A 17008-nucleotide genomic window follows, 5' to 3' on the forward strand; every position below is an offset into this window, starting at 1 on the left:
AACAAATTATCTTGTCTTTAATTTTACTTTAATTATTATTTTTTTACAATTATTTTTATTTAGCATTGTATTGTTTAAACATATTTTTTAACAATAACTAATATTCCATTGCGATATCCACCGAACGTCCCCAAGTGTACAGTCCACCTAAGAAGCAGTGTTTGTTGTTTGCTCAGGACAGAGCCCGCGGCGTGGGTCACGTGGTCAGTAACGTCCTAATCAAGACTTCCGTTCCAATCAACTTCCGGCCACTTCTACCTTTTAATCAACGCTCTCCGATATCTACCAAAGGTTCTCCCTTTCCCTGCCTTTCTCCGCTTTATTTCTTGATTCTCTATTTTTCCAGACTATTTTTTTTTTTCTTCGTACAACCAACCACACGTCCAAAGAAAGTGTGAAAATCATGTTAACTATATTTATCAAGCTTTGATCGGGCATAAACAAGACTAAGTCTACAAAATATTTAATTTAATGGGACATATTTAGGTTAGTTTCAGTTAATTTGGCCCATAACCACAATATTTGTCAAGAAGATTATAATGTTCATAAAGACAAGATAAACTTATTTATTTTCGTATGATTGGTTTATTTACTCTTAACTTAATAATATAACACCATGTTTACTCCTTTAATCTATGATAACATTTACAAGAATGTCCTTTAGTTGTTGTAAAATGTATTGACAAAATTATCGAAGATTCACAATCATATCAATTATGGAATTAGTATTAGTATTTCAATAGTATTATAATTAATATGACGTATCAATGTTTATACAGATGCTCTACAAATAATTCTTACAATTTATTTTCATTTTAGCCAATTAACCTACCTTATGACGTTTCCCTTATGTATGATTTTTATATGGTAAAAATGTATATTTTTATAACCACAAACGCAGATTAACAGAACTTTAAAACAGATAATCTGCTAATTTTATATAATGTTCTTATTTTGTCATCATGGTTAAATTAACCACTTACACAATTTCACCTCTATCCAAATAAATTGTTCATTGTTTCCTTGATTGATCTGGCACAATCTCCATTGATGTATAGGGAGAGTTATTATACATCGATGTATATCTCACGAATATAAGTAACAGAGATGGTATGGATCATAAACAAATTAAGTCACTGGCCTGAAAGTAAACATGATTTTATTAGTGTTTAAATTGTACTGTATGTTGCAGCCATTAGTATAGGCATTTGGACTAGTGACGTCATTTATGCTTATAAGCTGTAGGCTACCGTTTCTGTTCTAATCTTCGTGAAATATCTTACTGCTCACTCTATGACGGCGTGTTTTCCGGCCAGGTTGACGGACTAGCTGGCCACTGGTCAGTTTGACCTGAGTGTATAGTCATGTCCCCGTCCCCCCGGGGCTACTTGCAGTTTTACACCGGGCCTTTGACAGCTCAGCACACCCCCCCCCTCCCCCCCACGTACAGTCCACCCTCTGGGTTTTATTTACCTTTTACGTACGCCTTACATAATGACGCCCTTTAAACATTAAAGGGACCCAGATCGATTCCTATCGTGGTTTGAAAAATCGAGTTAAAAGTGTTGAATTCAAACATAATTTGGTCATGATGTTTCCTAAAGTGTCATTTGATAGGAGTTTCAATCTTTTCAGTTTTTAGTTTTATTTTATATAAAAAAATACGTGACTTTTTTATATGATGCTATGTATATGTTTGTTAACTACAAGTAGTCTTACTACATATTGAAGTTGTATACTATAGTAAACACGCCACCCATGTTGACCCACTTTGGATAGTGTTTGAGTTAAAGGGAATACAGTATATGTAAACGAGCCCTCATAGGGTGTGTCACTATTTAAGTTTCGTTTTTATTTAAGTTTTCATACCATAGCCTAAAAATTGAAAAGACATCTTTTTTAAAGAAGCATAATATGCTGTTAGTTAGATATACCAAACGAAAAACAGTGTAAAACTTAAACAGGGGATGGAATTTAGACCTCATGGTGGTGAATCTAAAAATCTGGGCTCTTAAAAGGCTGTTTACGTAAAATGACTTTATTACAAGAAAATTTATATATTCATTGCTAGTTTTGAAAAATATAGTCAGTAAGTAATTACGTGTACATCATACAAAAATGTGACAAACTTTGTAACTACTGATGCAAACTAACTACGATTAACAAAACTAATATAAAAACTGTGAATGCAGCAAGCTCTTGCGTTTACCATAATAGTTTACATGTGCCTAGTACCAGCACTTGAGCCGGTAGCCATGCTGTCATTCTACAGTAGCAGTAGTTAGTATTCTCTTGTAGCACCTCCATGATACTTGTGTATGTGTGTGTCGGATGTTTGTGTGTGTGTTGGCACGGTTACCTCTTACGTCATACATCCTCTAGACTTTCGGTCATCAATCCATGCTAATCGTCTGGTCATCCTGTTTGTCAAACACATGACGTGGCTCGTTATATCCTCCCGCGAAATAAAACGAGTAATATAATAATAAAATACACTATACACTAAGAGAAAACGTAAGTTAAATGCTTAAGCTCAAAACTTTTTGTGGAAGAAAAAACTCCTAATGGCTCAGTTGAAAGTATCAATGAGCAATCTAATACACTACAAAGTTAAATTGTCATTAATAAATCTATTATATAATTTAAATTTTAAAATGCCATGTAACATTGTGTTTACCTTATAGATCAAAGAAATAAAGTTGGCCATGCATTGTGTTAATTTACAAATTACGGTTGTAAAGCCTTAGATAGATATACTACCTCAGTCTATGGTAAAGCTGCACATGTTGAAGCACTCTTGTGTGAATATGATTATTATTATTTAGGAATGCAAAACGTAATGATGGAATAAAACTTTCCTAAGTATATTTTAAAAGTATTACATATTTACTTGTAAAGTGATAAAAACGCCATTACTTTACGACACAATTTTAATCACTCAAATCCAACGTATTTTCTCCGCATGAATTTGACAAAATCTCCCAAAACGTGCAATTTCCACTGGTAAATCACAATAAACAATAAACAAGCGCGGGTTAATCGATTCCTGGGGTTAACGCAGCCAAACCCACACTTACCTCTCAATACATACAAAGTAGCGCTATCAGGGGGCGGACCCATAAACAGCTGATTCCATCATATGTTTCTGTTCCGTCGGCCGTTCCGCCGGACCTTTAATTTCTCCAGTGGACATTGCCGCCCTAATCATAGGTTCCACCCCCGTTATTCCCGCCACTTTTCACTTTTATACGTCTCTGGGGACTTTGCCAATCTCGCGCTGCCTTAGAGGGGTTTGGAGTGATTTCAATACAACGTAAACGGGATTTAGCCATGATTTGTAGTTTTGGACAGTGTTTTTTTGTTGCCGGCTTTTCTTATGTTTTCGAAATTGTGTTTTTACAGGTTGCTGTCAAATTGATGTGTTTTATACATTATTGTTGGCTTTCGTCACTAATTTAATTGATCATATTAATAAGCATTATTAAATTCACCTTAGAATACATTATTATTCAGCTAAGGATAATCATTATTTAGACGATGAAATTATATTTTGCCTTTTAATGTCAGTATCTCAGTTTCCCATTTGAAGGATTATTTTACTTTCTTATGATATTAATATACTATCATTATGTGTATTTATGGATCAACTAATCATTTTTATAATAGTTTTTAACAGACTTTAGATAATATGCATTTGTGTTTTTCACTATTTAAAAATCGTTCTATTGTCAAATTTACCCATTAATGGTTATATTTTTACTTATTCAAGTTCTCTAAACGTGAAGTCTGTTGTTGAAAAGTCCGAGTGTAGCAGCAACGAGGACAAGAGTGCCTTATTACAATTACAGTACCAGTGTGATATTTTGATAAATATATTCAATTTGAACAAGACAAAAATGTATATGCTATCAAGCTAGAGGTATTTATCAGCATATATATTTACAATATCCTGACGCACCCTGTTGAGTTGGATGAAAACCTTAAGTGCATGTACATAATTGTACAATAGACTGTGTTTAAAATCTATATGCCTACTTGTATAATATGGGATATTTAATGGAAAGCTCACGTTATCGTATATTTGAAAGCTAGTGTGACATCTTGATGTAATATCCAACCATAACACTCCACTAAGCCTGACTTCAGCCTCTGGTCTATTAGCTTTTATTTCTTCCCCTCATATTTTCGCGTATAACTGCTTGATGGTGATTACACTTTCATCGTTAATCAAACAGCTGTTTATCAAGCCAAGTTATCTAGATATAAAGTAAGCCGCGTTCTGGTAGTTTTTCGTATTCTACCATGGGTGCCATTAGGTCATCTAAAATATAATTACTTATCAACTGCACCGTCGGTAGATATGTAAAATGTCAGCACAAATCAACAACTCATTACTAATCGAATAATTGAACATTTCATGGCGCTCGTGTACAGTATTCTTTGCACCAATAACCTCAATCAATCACTCGCTTAACTATAATTAGTTACACATGATTCTTTGTTCCTTGTTATCTGAAATAATGCCCACCATCTTTGCCTGTTACTACTCTTCCTTCTTAAATATTCCTCGAAAAATTCACCTCCTTCATCATTCCACCAACTTAAACATGTATCTCCTAGTATTATTCTTAACAACTCTTTAAGCCTTATTTTAAATCTCCTAAATTACAATATTAAGGACAAATTATTTTCCATTTTACTTTTTAATAGTCTCTTATCCTGAATAAAAATCATACTCTATTGTACTCTATGTCCGTAATAGTTCTTTCCTATTCCTGCTTCTTAGAACTACACTGCCTACCAGACATCCCATTTGTTATTCAAATAGCCCTATACTTCATTTTTCTATGACACCTCAACTCATGATTCCAACAATGCTCACCTCTTCGCCTTTTATTTCCTCCTTCCTATTCCAAATACCTATTCTTCTTACTTTGACTTCCACTTCAGACTCTAACGTCCAGTTCTCATTGCAGTATCTTGGAGTTGAGGAAGGAGAAGAGTAGAGACGCGGCTCGCTCTAGAAGAGGCAAGGAGAACTTTGAGTTCTACGAGCTGGCCAAGATGCTTCCCCTCCCCGCCGCCATCACCTCCCAGCTGGACAAGGCATCCATCATCAGGCTGACCATCAGCTACCTCAAACTGAGGGACTTCTCGGGGCACGGGGACCCGCCCTGGAGTAGGGACCACCCCTCCAGCAAGTCAGTCAAAGGTAAGATGCTTTTCAAGATTAGCAAGTGTTTGATTTCTAGTATAAGGTACCAAAACTAGCTATCGGGAGCTGTGTACTCTTCTTTACGTCGTTCATGATTCCTTTTAAGTTCTAAAACCATAGACAGCTAAAAACAACAGAGAGCAGTATGACAGGAAGCACGATTAGCTTCTCCTTACACTTGAGGGAATTCAAGGTGTTCTTTATTTTTAACAAGTTCCTACTTTAAAATAAGTTGTTTAGAGCTGAGCTGGAGGCCCTAGAACCAAACATTTTTCATTTCTCAGTTTGAGAATTTGTAAGATAATGTATAGATAAAGAATGCGAATTTAATTATTGCTTTTACAGGTACTGTAGTTAAATGAGTTTAGTATAAGCTAATTAAGTACAGAATAAATTATCGTTTTTGCTGCTATTGTCAAGACTCAAATGTCCAGAGTGGCTGGGCCAGAAAGAAAACAAATAACTGTTTTCTTGTTGAAGTAGTAACTGTCCAAAGGAGGGTTATTATGAAATGTGATAGCTGTATTCCATAATCTTGATGTTATAGAGTTTGCAATCTACAGAAAAACTAAGAACAATATAAAGACTCAAAGCAATGTTGTTGGGTGGGGATGTTGTTTTAAATTTGCAAAGAAGGAATACATTACATTAGTACGAAGTCAAAACTCGTATTTTTCTCATCATCTAAATTGGTACAAATTTGCGTAAATTTGATAGTAGGCCTACGAATAAGAAAAATCACATCCGTCTTCACGGTTTACTAAAGGACCTTTAGCAATCTGCTTATAATATTCACTATATAATGTAATCTCAAAGCGACTGAGAAGAAACATGGTAGTCGCGCCTTCAAAGTTCTGTAGGCAATCTAGGTACTGTACTCATATTGCCAACCCTCCCATACGCGGGCGCTTACCGACATTTTGCAGTGTAGGAATGTAAAATTCGCAAACGTTCTAGAAATTAATATTTTAGAAAATCAAACCAATGATTTGGATAATTTAATATTTTATATTATATTTAAGTCTTAAGATTGACCTTGACAAAGATTTAAGGTCTTCACAGCTAAAATACAATTCAGATTTTCTCTAATTAAAATAAACCCTCCAAAAATGTGTAACAACACAAGTTCTTATTTGCTTCAATATTTGAGTAAGGATTTTGTATTTTAAACGAGTTTTCAATGGATTTGAACATTATTGTACCGTCATACCATGTTGGCAGCGTTTAATATTTTCTCCAAGACACAACATTAGCCCGCCAATCGTCTGAGCGTAGCGTCTGTATCGTCTGAATGTGACAACCTTTAATTTGCTCCATGATGGATCCCTCCCTTGACTTGTGTCCTCGCAAATTGTCCCATATTGTATTACAGTTCCCCGAGGTTATGTCTTTATCGTCTCCGGTTATTGTTCACTTTGCCCCCCCCCCTCCACCAGCCCCCCTAAATAACGTCGCTGCCTCCCTCACACTTAGCGGGGGTTATGTCACGTATCTTGGCGTGTGGGTGTCATAGCTTAAGGTGTATTTTTGAAAATGTAAATATAAATTTTTGTCGATATGCCAATGTAAATATGGTTGGTTTGTATATTGGTCGGGCTAGTTACGAGCCCGAACTTATGACATTATCGTCCTTTTTTGCGTTTTAGCCTCAAAAATTTAACTGTAACAATCAGAGGTTAATAGGGAAATTGTGGGTTTCAGGTTATTGTTTGATTTTGATTACTAATGCTAAGCTCACTTTGGAATAATAATAGAGTTTGTTATCATCTATTAGGTGTTCAATTTATTTTTTACTGTCAACTACATTTTTTAGTTATTAACATCTATCTTAGTAATAGCAAAAAAGCTTATATTGCTATGCAGTCAACTTCATTACTGTATGCGTTCACACACCTTCCAGAGTCCAAATCTTTGATGTCCAAGATCAATATAAAATTAATATAGAAAAATACTCAACCCGTGTTCAGCTAGTACAAAAAACGATTAGCTGCATGGATAAAGACGGATATATTTTTTTGTACACATATATAAATAATAATGAAACTTATTTTCAAAAACTGTTTAAAGTTAAGTAAAATTATTTTTGTGTCAAATCTGCTCACACAAAGTATTGACAGCGATGTAATTATACACCGATGATTACTAAGCTGGAAAGACTGACAGTTTCATTTTTTTACAATTTCTGAATTTAGCTAACTTTTATTCAAGCCTATGATCTGCCCTTCCTCCTCTGAGGACGGAATCAGATTTCAGATTTGCGAAACTAAATAAACATGTTTTTACTGATGACGATTGAAAATGTCTGCAACACTTTATACAGTGTGTAAATTAAGTATGGAAACAAATCTGTATTTTTAAAACCGAAATAGATAGAAATATTCTATTTGTGGCAATAATAGTTAACAAAGATTCCGCAATTTTTCACATGAAAAATATTTTTTTACCCCCCTAACAGGGTAGGTGGTAGGGGGTGACTTATTTTTTTCAAATAGCAACCCCTATTGAGTGACCCCTCATTTTGAAGGGTTTGTCAAAAGAAACTCAATGACGCAAATCCGAGGTGAATATCTCACTCCTAGCTAACATGGCGGATATTCCAAAATGGGCTTTTTTTTTACAAAAATTAAATTTTTCATTACCCACCATTTAGGCTAGGGGTGAAATATCTACCTCGGGTTTGCGTCATTCTTTTTCTTTTAACAAACCCTTCAAAATGAGGGGTCACTCAATAGGGGTTGTTGTTGAAAAAAATAAGTCACTCCCACCCCCTACCCTGTTAAAGGGGTTGAAAAAATATTGTTGATTAAAAAAATTGCGGAACCTATGTCAACAATCAATTCCACAAACAGAATATTTCTATCTATTTCGGTTTTAAAAATACAGATTTCTTTCCATTATTTGTGAAATTGGTGCTTTTCACGTACAATAAATCAAATTTTGGAATATCCGCCATTTGGGCTAGGAGTGAAATATTCACCTCGGATTTGCGTCATTGTGTTTCTTTTGACAAACTCTTCAAAATGAGGGGTCACTCAATAGGGGTTGCTATTTGAAAAAATAAGTCACCCCCTACCACCTACCCTGTTAGGGGGGTAAAAAAATATTTTTCATGTGAAAAATTGCGGAATCTTTGTTAACTATTATTGCCACAAATAGAATATTTCTATCTATTTCGGTTTTAAAAATACAGATTTGTTTCCATACTTAATTTACACACTGTATAACAGATGCGTTCACACACCTTCCAGAGTCCAAATGTTTGGTGTCCAAGATCAATATAAAATTAATATCGAAAAATACAACTATTGGCAAACTATTACTTCAAAGCTTCAAACAAATAACTATGTAACTGATCAATAACTGAAGATTACGTAAATCCTTTTATATGTTTTACATCACCCGGAGCAATAGTTTCTGTAATATTTTGTTTAAATTCTTGCAATAATCCTCAATTGCAATCTTTTCCAAACAAGAGTACAAATACGACACCGTTAATTCCATCCTTTACGTTCCAGCCATGGGAACATATGCGATACTCCTCAAAAACTGTCACCAAACTACAAATACAATATTTTTCTCTAGTTTTAATCACACCCACATGGACACATTACCCACGAGCCACGGCTGGGCCGAGGGAGACACAGAAGCAGCGTTTCAGTTTACAATGAACACACTAATTGTATCAAGTGTGGGGATATTTTGTGGGTCGTCGCATTTGCATGGAGGGTTTACACAGGGTAATTCACTTGCTCGCCCTACATCGGTAATCAGTGCAACCCCTCTTTAGGCTTGTTACAATTTTCAGACGCTGATTTGATTTTGTTGTAGAATCAATTTGAACGCGTAATCAAACTATTCCGGGCCGTCGGATTCGCCCGAGGACTCGTTTGATTTGCAAAGTGAACTTTTGTTTGTGTTGGATTACCCTTTGTGTTTGTATAGACAATGCTGGTGGATTTGTGGCAACTTTATGCTCATATGCATTCAAATTTTTAAATATCTCAATGATAGAAATTCTCTAAACATACCTTCGTAAATAAGAAAATTGTCATTTGCGTATTTAAGTATCTAAATCAGTTCAGATCAATTTGATTTTGAAGAATGTAAGAAAGAACCATAGTAATGTATTATATATAAAAGAAATGCTCAATTGCTGTATAGATGTCTGAAATAAATTTTATTGCAACACATTGGAAAACACATTAGAAATTGTTGCCAGAATTTTATGAAAAAAAATAAATAAGTATTTTTTAATCCTTCTATCCACCATTTCGTGACTAAACGTGATTCAAATGCTACAACCATTCAATAACTTCATTTAATGGGGTGGTGAAAATTGTTACTGTTATGTCTAAATATCGATACGAAGATTCATCAAATTATTTCCACAATTAACTATGGTAGAAATCAGTCAGTAACTTAGACCACATAAATACAGCAGTATAGTGTCATGAAGCACCATTGGATGTTTGAAGTCAGATAAATTAAGGTATTTTGATGTTAATTGTTTCCCTCTCTTTCCTGAATACATGTATACTGTAATCGGTAACTAGCATTTAAATCGTTTCCCAAGTGTACTTCAAAAGAAGTATTCATCTACAATTGCTATAACTGTTATTGCTATTTTTAAATAAACGTTGTAATGTAAATTTTAACCTTTAACGTAGGAGGTAAACTAACGATTTGATTGTGAAATATTACTTTTTTAAACTTCAAACGAACATTTATTGACATCTGTCTCCAATTAACACATTTACTCTATCACACTGACCACAATGTCACAGTAGTGGTCACACACTGACCACACACTCAGGCCTTGTGCCAGATCCTACCGAGTGACAGGACTCTGGACACAGGACACAATGGCAGCCAGAGGCAATCATTTGCCTATTTCACAGGTCGGATGATGGTTTCGGTCCAGCGGTCGCGTCAATCAAGACCAAACGTGCGGAACCTGGACTACTAGCTCGTGCTCTTAGGTCTGCTCTGGTGTGGGGATGTTAGAGGATAGGGATTAGGGCAGAGGACATAACTGTAGGCAATTATTATTTAGGCAAGGACCTGGGCTACTAGCTCGTGCTCTTAGGTCTGCTCTGGTGTAGTGATGCTAGAGAATAGGGATTAGGGAAGAGGACATAACTGTAGGCAATTATTATTTAGGCAAGGACCTGGGCTACTAGATCGTGCTCTTAGGTCTGATCTGGAGTTGAGATGTTAGAGGATAGGGATTAGGGAAGATGCCATAACTGTAGGCAATTATTATTTAGGCAAGGACCTGGGCTACTAGCTCGTGCTCTTAGGTCTGCTCTGGTGTAGGGATGTTAGGGGATAGGGATTAGAGAAGAGGACATAACTGTAGGCAATTATTATTTAGGCAAGGACCTGGGCTACTACCTCGTGCTCTTAGGTCTGCTCTGGTGTAGGGATGTTAGGGGATAGGGATTAGAGAAGAGGACATAACTGTAGGCAATTATTATTTAGGCAAGGACCTGGGCTACTAGCTCGTGCTTATGTCTGCTCTGGTGTAGGGATGTTAGAGGATAGGGATTAGGGAAGAGGACACAACTGTAGGCAATTATTATTTAGGCAAGGACCTGGGCTACTAGCTCGTGCTCTTAGGTCTGCTCTGGTGTTGGGATGTTTTGAGCTACTAGCTCGTGCTCTTAGGTCTGCTTTGGTGTAGGGATGTTAGAGGATAGGGATTAGGGAAGAGGACACAACTGTAGGCAATTATTATTTAGGCAAGGACCTGGGCTACTAGCTCGTGCTCTTAGGTCTGCTCTTGTGTTGGGATGTTAGAGAATATGGGTTAGGGAAAGAGGGAAGAGGATTTAAGCATAGGGAAGAACCTGAGCTACTAGCTCGTGCTCTTAAGGTCTCATCTGGTCTAGGGATGTAAGAGAATATGGATTAGGGAAGAACCTGGGCTAGAAGCTAGAACTGGCTTACATATTTTCCCTGGGTTTGAGCAGGAAGGGGGTGGTAGAGTACAAGAATTAGGGAGAGAAATGTAACTGTAGAGGTCGGTCATAACCTAAGGAAATACAGTCTTTGAACGTCATGGATCAGGGATGAAACATGGGAAGATGGCATTATCGTAACTTGGCCTAGGTTACAAGCTCGGTTATGTATACTCAATAGTATATTGTACTTAGTCAATGCTTGAAGTCTCCTTTGGTGTGAGCAGGAATTTTTGAAAAGAGAGATGCATTAGAGGAGAGCACGTCACGAAGGATAGCTGATTATACACACTAACTTAATAGAAACTCACCCATCCCTTTTCATAGGTCTGCACAATAGCTTACCTAGAACATGTTTGTGTTTATTCTTGCACTGAGTGTGTATTGTAATATGTTTGACACATGAAATATAATACAATATTTTCAGAAAAGTGCGAATAGTTACGAACAAAAACTTAATGAGATGAAAAATGTCTTCGTGTTGAATCTTGATATGATGCAAGAATTACTTCACATGTTCAGAATTAAAACTGGGGTCGTTTAAAAATTTTTATTACCAACCTAGTAAAATATCATTTTAGCTTGGTTACAAAAAAAGATTATTTTTGCTCCGTTGTTTATCTTACGTCAAGTTCCAAAAAAGTATTTCGAACTTAACAAATAATAGTCAAACTTCCACATCGTGAAACCCTTCACACGATTTAGTATGAGCCTTTCCTTGCCTACAAAAAAACCATACGAAACAAAATATTTGTTTTGAATCCATAATTATAATATTTAAAACACCACTGACTCCACAGCGCGAGCCGCTAGTCGCCTGGCGCTGCTGACATGATAGCCCCCGGCGGCGTTTAATGCACTTCATTTTGCCCCACTTTAAAACCAATTAGAGCCACTAACTAGCGGAATTGTGGGCCGTAACAAGCGCTAACTCTGTTACCCTCCCCCAGCACACCCCTCACCCCTCACCCACACGACTGTTCAAAGCTACCCGGCGAGGGGGTGTTTATGTAAAGAGATTTGATTTAAATTCGAAATATTGCGGGGAGTGGGTTAGCTATGTTTGAAAAGCGTTACGATATTTTGTGGATCCAATATGTAAGGAAACATAGTAGAACGGTCGTGATGCGAATGAGTATGTACTTCGTTCTTAAGGAAGAATAATGCAAGAAATCGCAAAGGGACAAATAAATTATTTTTCAAACAAATTTTCAAACCATAGTTGCGATTAGAGTCTATGTGTAAACACGCAAAACTAAGTTGGAAGAAGGGTTGTAGATTTAAGGAATAAGAAAAAATATATTCATCTTGTCTCTAAAATACCTTGGCTTACTGTTCTTAAAACGGAGATAAAACATGTTTTTAATGTGTACTATTGTGTGGTTTATAGGGTGGAAAATATAATTATGTCTAAAGTTAATGGTATCCATGCAGAAGTAGTACTTATTTGATTATTGTCCATAGTGCGCACATCATCCTAACCCCATTCTTCACTCACACAACTTAAATAGTCAGTTTAGTATACTTACTCAAGTGTGTGTCGCTGTCAAAATTTGACGATTTATTTTTACTTAAATTGTTATCATGCTAAGTCGTTGGCTAAGTCATGCAGAAAATTTCTCAGTGCTAACAAACGGTTAGCAGTTTAGCATTAAAAGAGCATCAAAGACATTTCCCCACAACAGTCAATATTCCTTCCACGTAAAGAAATTCCGACATTTTCACACTCAAAAGAAATAAACGAACCTGACGTTCAGGAGCGGTCAGCGATCAAAGATAGCCAAGTTAGGGTGAGAAGGCGAGGGGGGAGGGGGGAAATGCCCCCTTATTAACCAAGACTCACGACGGTAAGCCAGTTAGTAACAAGTCAGGGCTGGGGGAACTGACGTAAATAGTTATGAAATTAGCGGTGGCCAAAGCGAAATGTTCAACGCCTAAGGTGTATTGGTCAGCCGACTTGCTACTGAGTCATCCTCTCTTCCTGTTGAGTCATTCTTTGTTACAATGGATTGGTGACACCCAGTGTATTGAATTAGCATATTTGTATTTGTAGTTTCAAGCTAATACAATGAACCGTGTGTTGATAAAATTGTATTATTTAATGTTTATGTTTCTCGCTGAGGTTCTCATATTACATTCTTCTCTGGGGAGCGAACTGGTCTACACTTCTACCCCTGAGGTCCCGGGTTCAAATCCCACCAAATCACCAATGGAGTTTATCCAGGTGATTATGCCGCAACCCCAAGTTCTAGCCTGAACTAACGTGAAAAACACGGGCTTGTGCCTAGCGTCCTAGGACAAAGAAGTAGGCTACATTCTTCTCTGTGGTTTTGTTAGAAAAATATATCCTTGTCGATGTTACATCGATTTCATGTTATGGCTACGTAGGTAGGCTATTATATTGTGACTGATGATTCGCCTTTTCGTACCCGATGTGTTTTTTTACCTAGTTCCGCAAACATTTGAAACTTGAATGTTATAATTCGATAGATATTTTACTACTTATAAATATATGTTTTGCGTGAATTAAAGTAAGTTTCCACCATTAAATTATATGGTCAAAATTTGTATTAAGGAATTGGCCGAGTTATTGAACTGGCGAAAATACGAACAGACGTTTGGATGCGTTTCAGTAATCCATCTTCGGGAAAATTAAAATTAAAATGTTTCAACATATCCTATACATTGGCCAGTATTTCCCCCCCCAATTGAACGCTGCGAGTTTCCCGATGTCCAAAATACGAAAATTTTCTATACATGTTTTCAATTTCACACAGATAAAATCAATTACAATTTAACTTATTTACACACAGGTATTTTACATACGCTAAAACACCAATACCAACCTCTTTTTAAATCAAATAATCTTCCCAACAAAAACTCAGGCAGCACGCTCAAAAAGCCAACTACCGTACAGCCTATTTCCTAGATAATGGACCCGGGGAAGAAGAGCCGTTGAAGATTTTCTTCCATTATGACTGAAATGTGAGTCGAATCTCGGTGGACGCACGTGGTCCGTCACAATAGCCCGGGGTGTGCTGGCACGCCCGCGTCACGGCGCGCCACCGTCACGGTAGCCAGCGAGATTGGTACTACACACACTGCCACGTTCTGTATTGTATCAGTGTCATTGCCATTGTCACCTGTTAGTTAGGTGCACCAGGGCCACCTTGATATCTCATTTTCGACTTTGAAACGCTCGACGGTTCAATCGTAATCAGATTATAGTGTGGTGAAATGGTCGTATTGTCAGGTGTAATTAATCAAGTGTCAGGTTGAGATGGGAAATCAATAGTTTATGTTTTACAGTGTGCTTGGATGTCACTTTTAAAATTACTGTGGGTATTTTTCATAGTGGTTATTTCAATACATTAAGGGGATCAGAAATTCATCGTATACTCGAATGTGAGTTCCACGTGAGACAGTAAATGGAACTGGACCAAATTTTGACAGAAGTCTGAATATAAGTGGAAAATGTTTAGCGATCTGTGTACAAACTTGCGTGGTAGTAAAAATAGTGAAAACGTGGGCAAAAATACAAATAAGTATAACAAATTTTTTTTATATTTTTTCAAAAAATGTTTAGGTTTTAGAAAGCCGTAATCAAATTCTAAATTGTACTAATTCAAATACATAATTTGCCAAATAGATAGTATTCAACTGTCACTTGATTCATCATTGAGGTTTTTTCATCGCATTTTAGGGAGCTATAATTCGACACCGTATACACATTGGAGACAGTATCTAGAACATAACAAGTACGCAAACCCAACAGCTTAAAATATCACGTGAATACAAAATGACATAGTCGAGTGTTGCATGAACATAGATGCTAATGTAAAAATTATAACAAAATTTATCACGAAAATGTTCTATTAGACTTTCGATCACTATCATGAAGTTCAGCCGAAAAATCTTACGAATCTTTCCAATTCACAAAACTGCGTAAACCAGTTCATCAATCCCGGGGACTAGTCAACAACTTGGACCTACGCAGCATTTGATTAGGAGATCGCTCGCGGGCAAACATTCTTGATTACTTACGGACAAACAAACCCCCCCCCCCCTCCCCACCGACACTGACACTTCCACGGCTTATTGCGGATTATGATTCATCGGGCTTCGGCCAGTCGATCATGTGGCCTAACGCCTTTATTAGACCGGACTTAGGCTGGCCTAGCAGCGGGAAATGGGAAGAATGTTAGAGGGTGCGATATTTGGAAAAGGTTATTAGTAACGTAATTGATGAGGAACAGTCATTTGTGCGTCCCGATCGTCCCGGCGACAGTTGTAAGACAACTTGACTTGTGTTTGTGTTTAGATCGGTTTGGATAATGTTCAACATTAACACTTACTGAGAAATAACCCCTAATACAGCATGATAAACGGGAACTTATAATAACAAACTCGTGCACAATACCATAATGCTAATAGAACTCACAGCTGGAATTACATTACTACAACCATATACTAACCGTTTGCTCTATGCTACAACCTTCACACGGCCTCTTAAATATTGACAATGAACTAAAATGCACATTACGCTGCAGACTTAATTTCGTCAAAGTAAACCAAATTATTGAAAATATATGTCAAGTTTGTGTTAGATTAGATTCACACAACATCTACACATCAGAATGCGTATTTAAGGGATACATTTAATGAAGGACGAGTTTTTAATGATAAGATTGTTACTTGGCAATGTCAGCTGTCTCTTTAGCTAAGACCACTTATTTAAAATTGTCATGAACAGCTGGGTCCACTTCGAAGGCCTTTGCCTTTAAATGTTATTCATAATGAATAGTTAATAATGATTATGAAACTTCTTTTTGATGTGAATATATTAAACTATTTACACTCATAATAATCTACAAACATAAATATAATTGCTGTTAACTGATATACGATTTAAATAAACAAATATTATTATTTATATAGTTTTAAATCTTAGAAAAGTCTTGCCACAAATTGTTAAATCCAAATCGAACCCATACAATATTAGTGGAATCATTTTAGTGTTGAACCCCAACAAAATTGCAACACGAGAATTTTTTTTTTTAAATGATAGCTAAGAGTGCCCTTAATAAGCCCTCAAAAATCGCCATGAATCGTACCTTGGCAACATGCCCTAAAATTCAAAATGGCCGCCAAGATGGCTGCCAAATTATATATTTTGGCATATATCTCGAGAACGGTTAGTTTGATCAAAAATGTTAATTTAGCAAATATGTAGCTCTTTTCATGCCGATCAGTTTTTATATATGCATTTTGTCTGTCAGACGTATGGTATGGCCACAATTTGAAGAGCCGTACTTCATTATAATCTGCCTTTTTCAAAAAAATTCAGAAATTTCATTTTTTGTTAGAAAATACAAATTGTACCTCAAAATAATTTTAAAGTTGTTTGCCATGTGGTTTCCTACTTATTTTTAGTTTTTACACAGTCGCTTTCTTTCCTTTAGTCCTACAGAGTCGCTGACAGCTTCTTATTTTACTTATCTATTGGTGTAATATTACAACAAATTACAACTTGCTATTCAGAAGTGACAAACGACTTTCAGATCATGTTTATACCATTAAAAAAATTAGATCCTCACTTCGAGAAGATTTAGCTAAATCTCTATTAGCTCTGCACGCCTATACAGGGTGCGACACTACTTCGAGGATTTTTCACATCGGAAAACTATCTGTATTCAACAGAACATTAGAAGACGAGTATTTTCAGGGTCTGATGTCATCTTTCAGCTCACAAAATCTGAGTCCAGATCAAGTTGAAGAAATCGGTCTGAAACTAATGGTTAGTCTGTTCAATGGGAATAAGAACGAATCAATG

The 17008-nt window shown here is 36.4% G+C and overlaps 1 protein-coding gene across 2 annotated transcripts in view; it reads left to right on the plus strand.

The window, feature by feature from the left end:
* The window catches only part of LOC128991741 (protein trachealess-like), a 217135-nt gene that overhangs the window by 181014 nt on the left and 19113 nt on the right, over window positions 1-17008 (plus strand). For both annotated transcript variants that reach the window (XM_054414894.1, XM_054414895.1), the window contains one exon: window positions 4977-5212. In XM_054414894.1, the coding sequence (XP_054270869.1) occupies window positions 4977-5212 (236 nt within the window). The remainder of the gene's footprint in view (window positions 1-4976; window positions 5213-17008) is intronic.

Source organism: Macrosteles quadrilineatus, unplaced genomic scaffold (genome assembly GCF_028750875.1).
Source record: "Macrosteles quadrilineatus isolate MER2022 unplaced genomic scaffold, UCM_ALF_1.0 Scaffold_4__1_contigs__length_99947679, whole genome shotgun sequence".
Lineage (NCBI taxonomy): Eukaryota > Metazoa > Arthropoda > Insecta > Hemiptera > Cicadellidae > Macrosteles > Macrosteles quadrilineatus.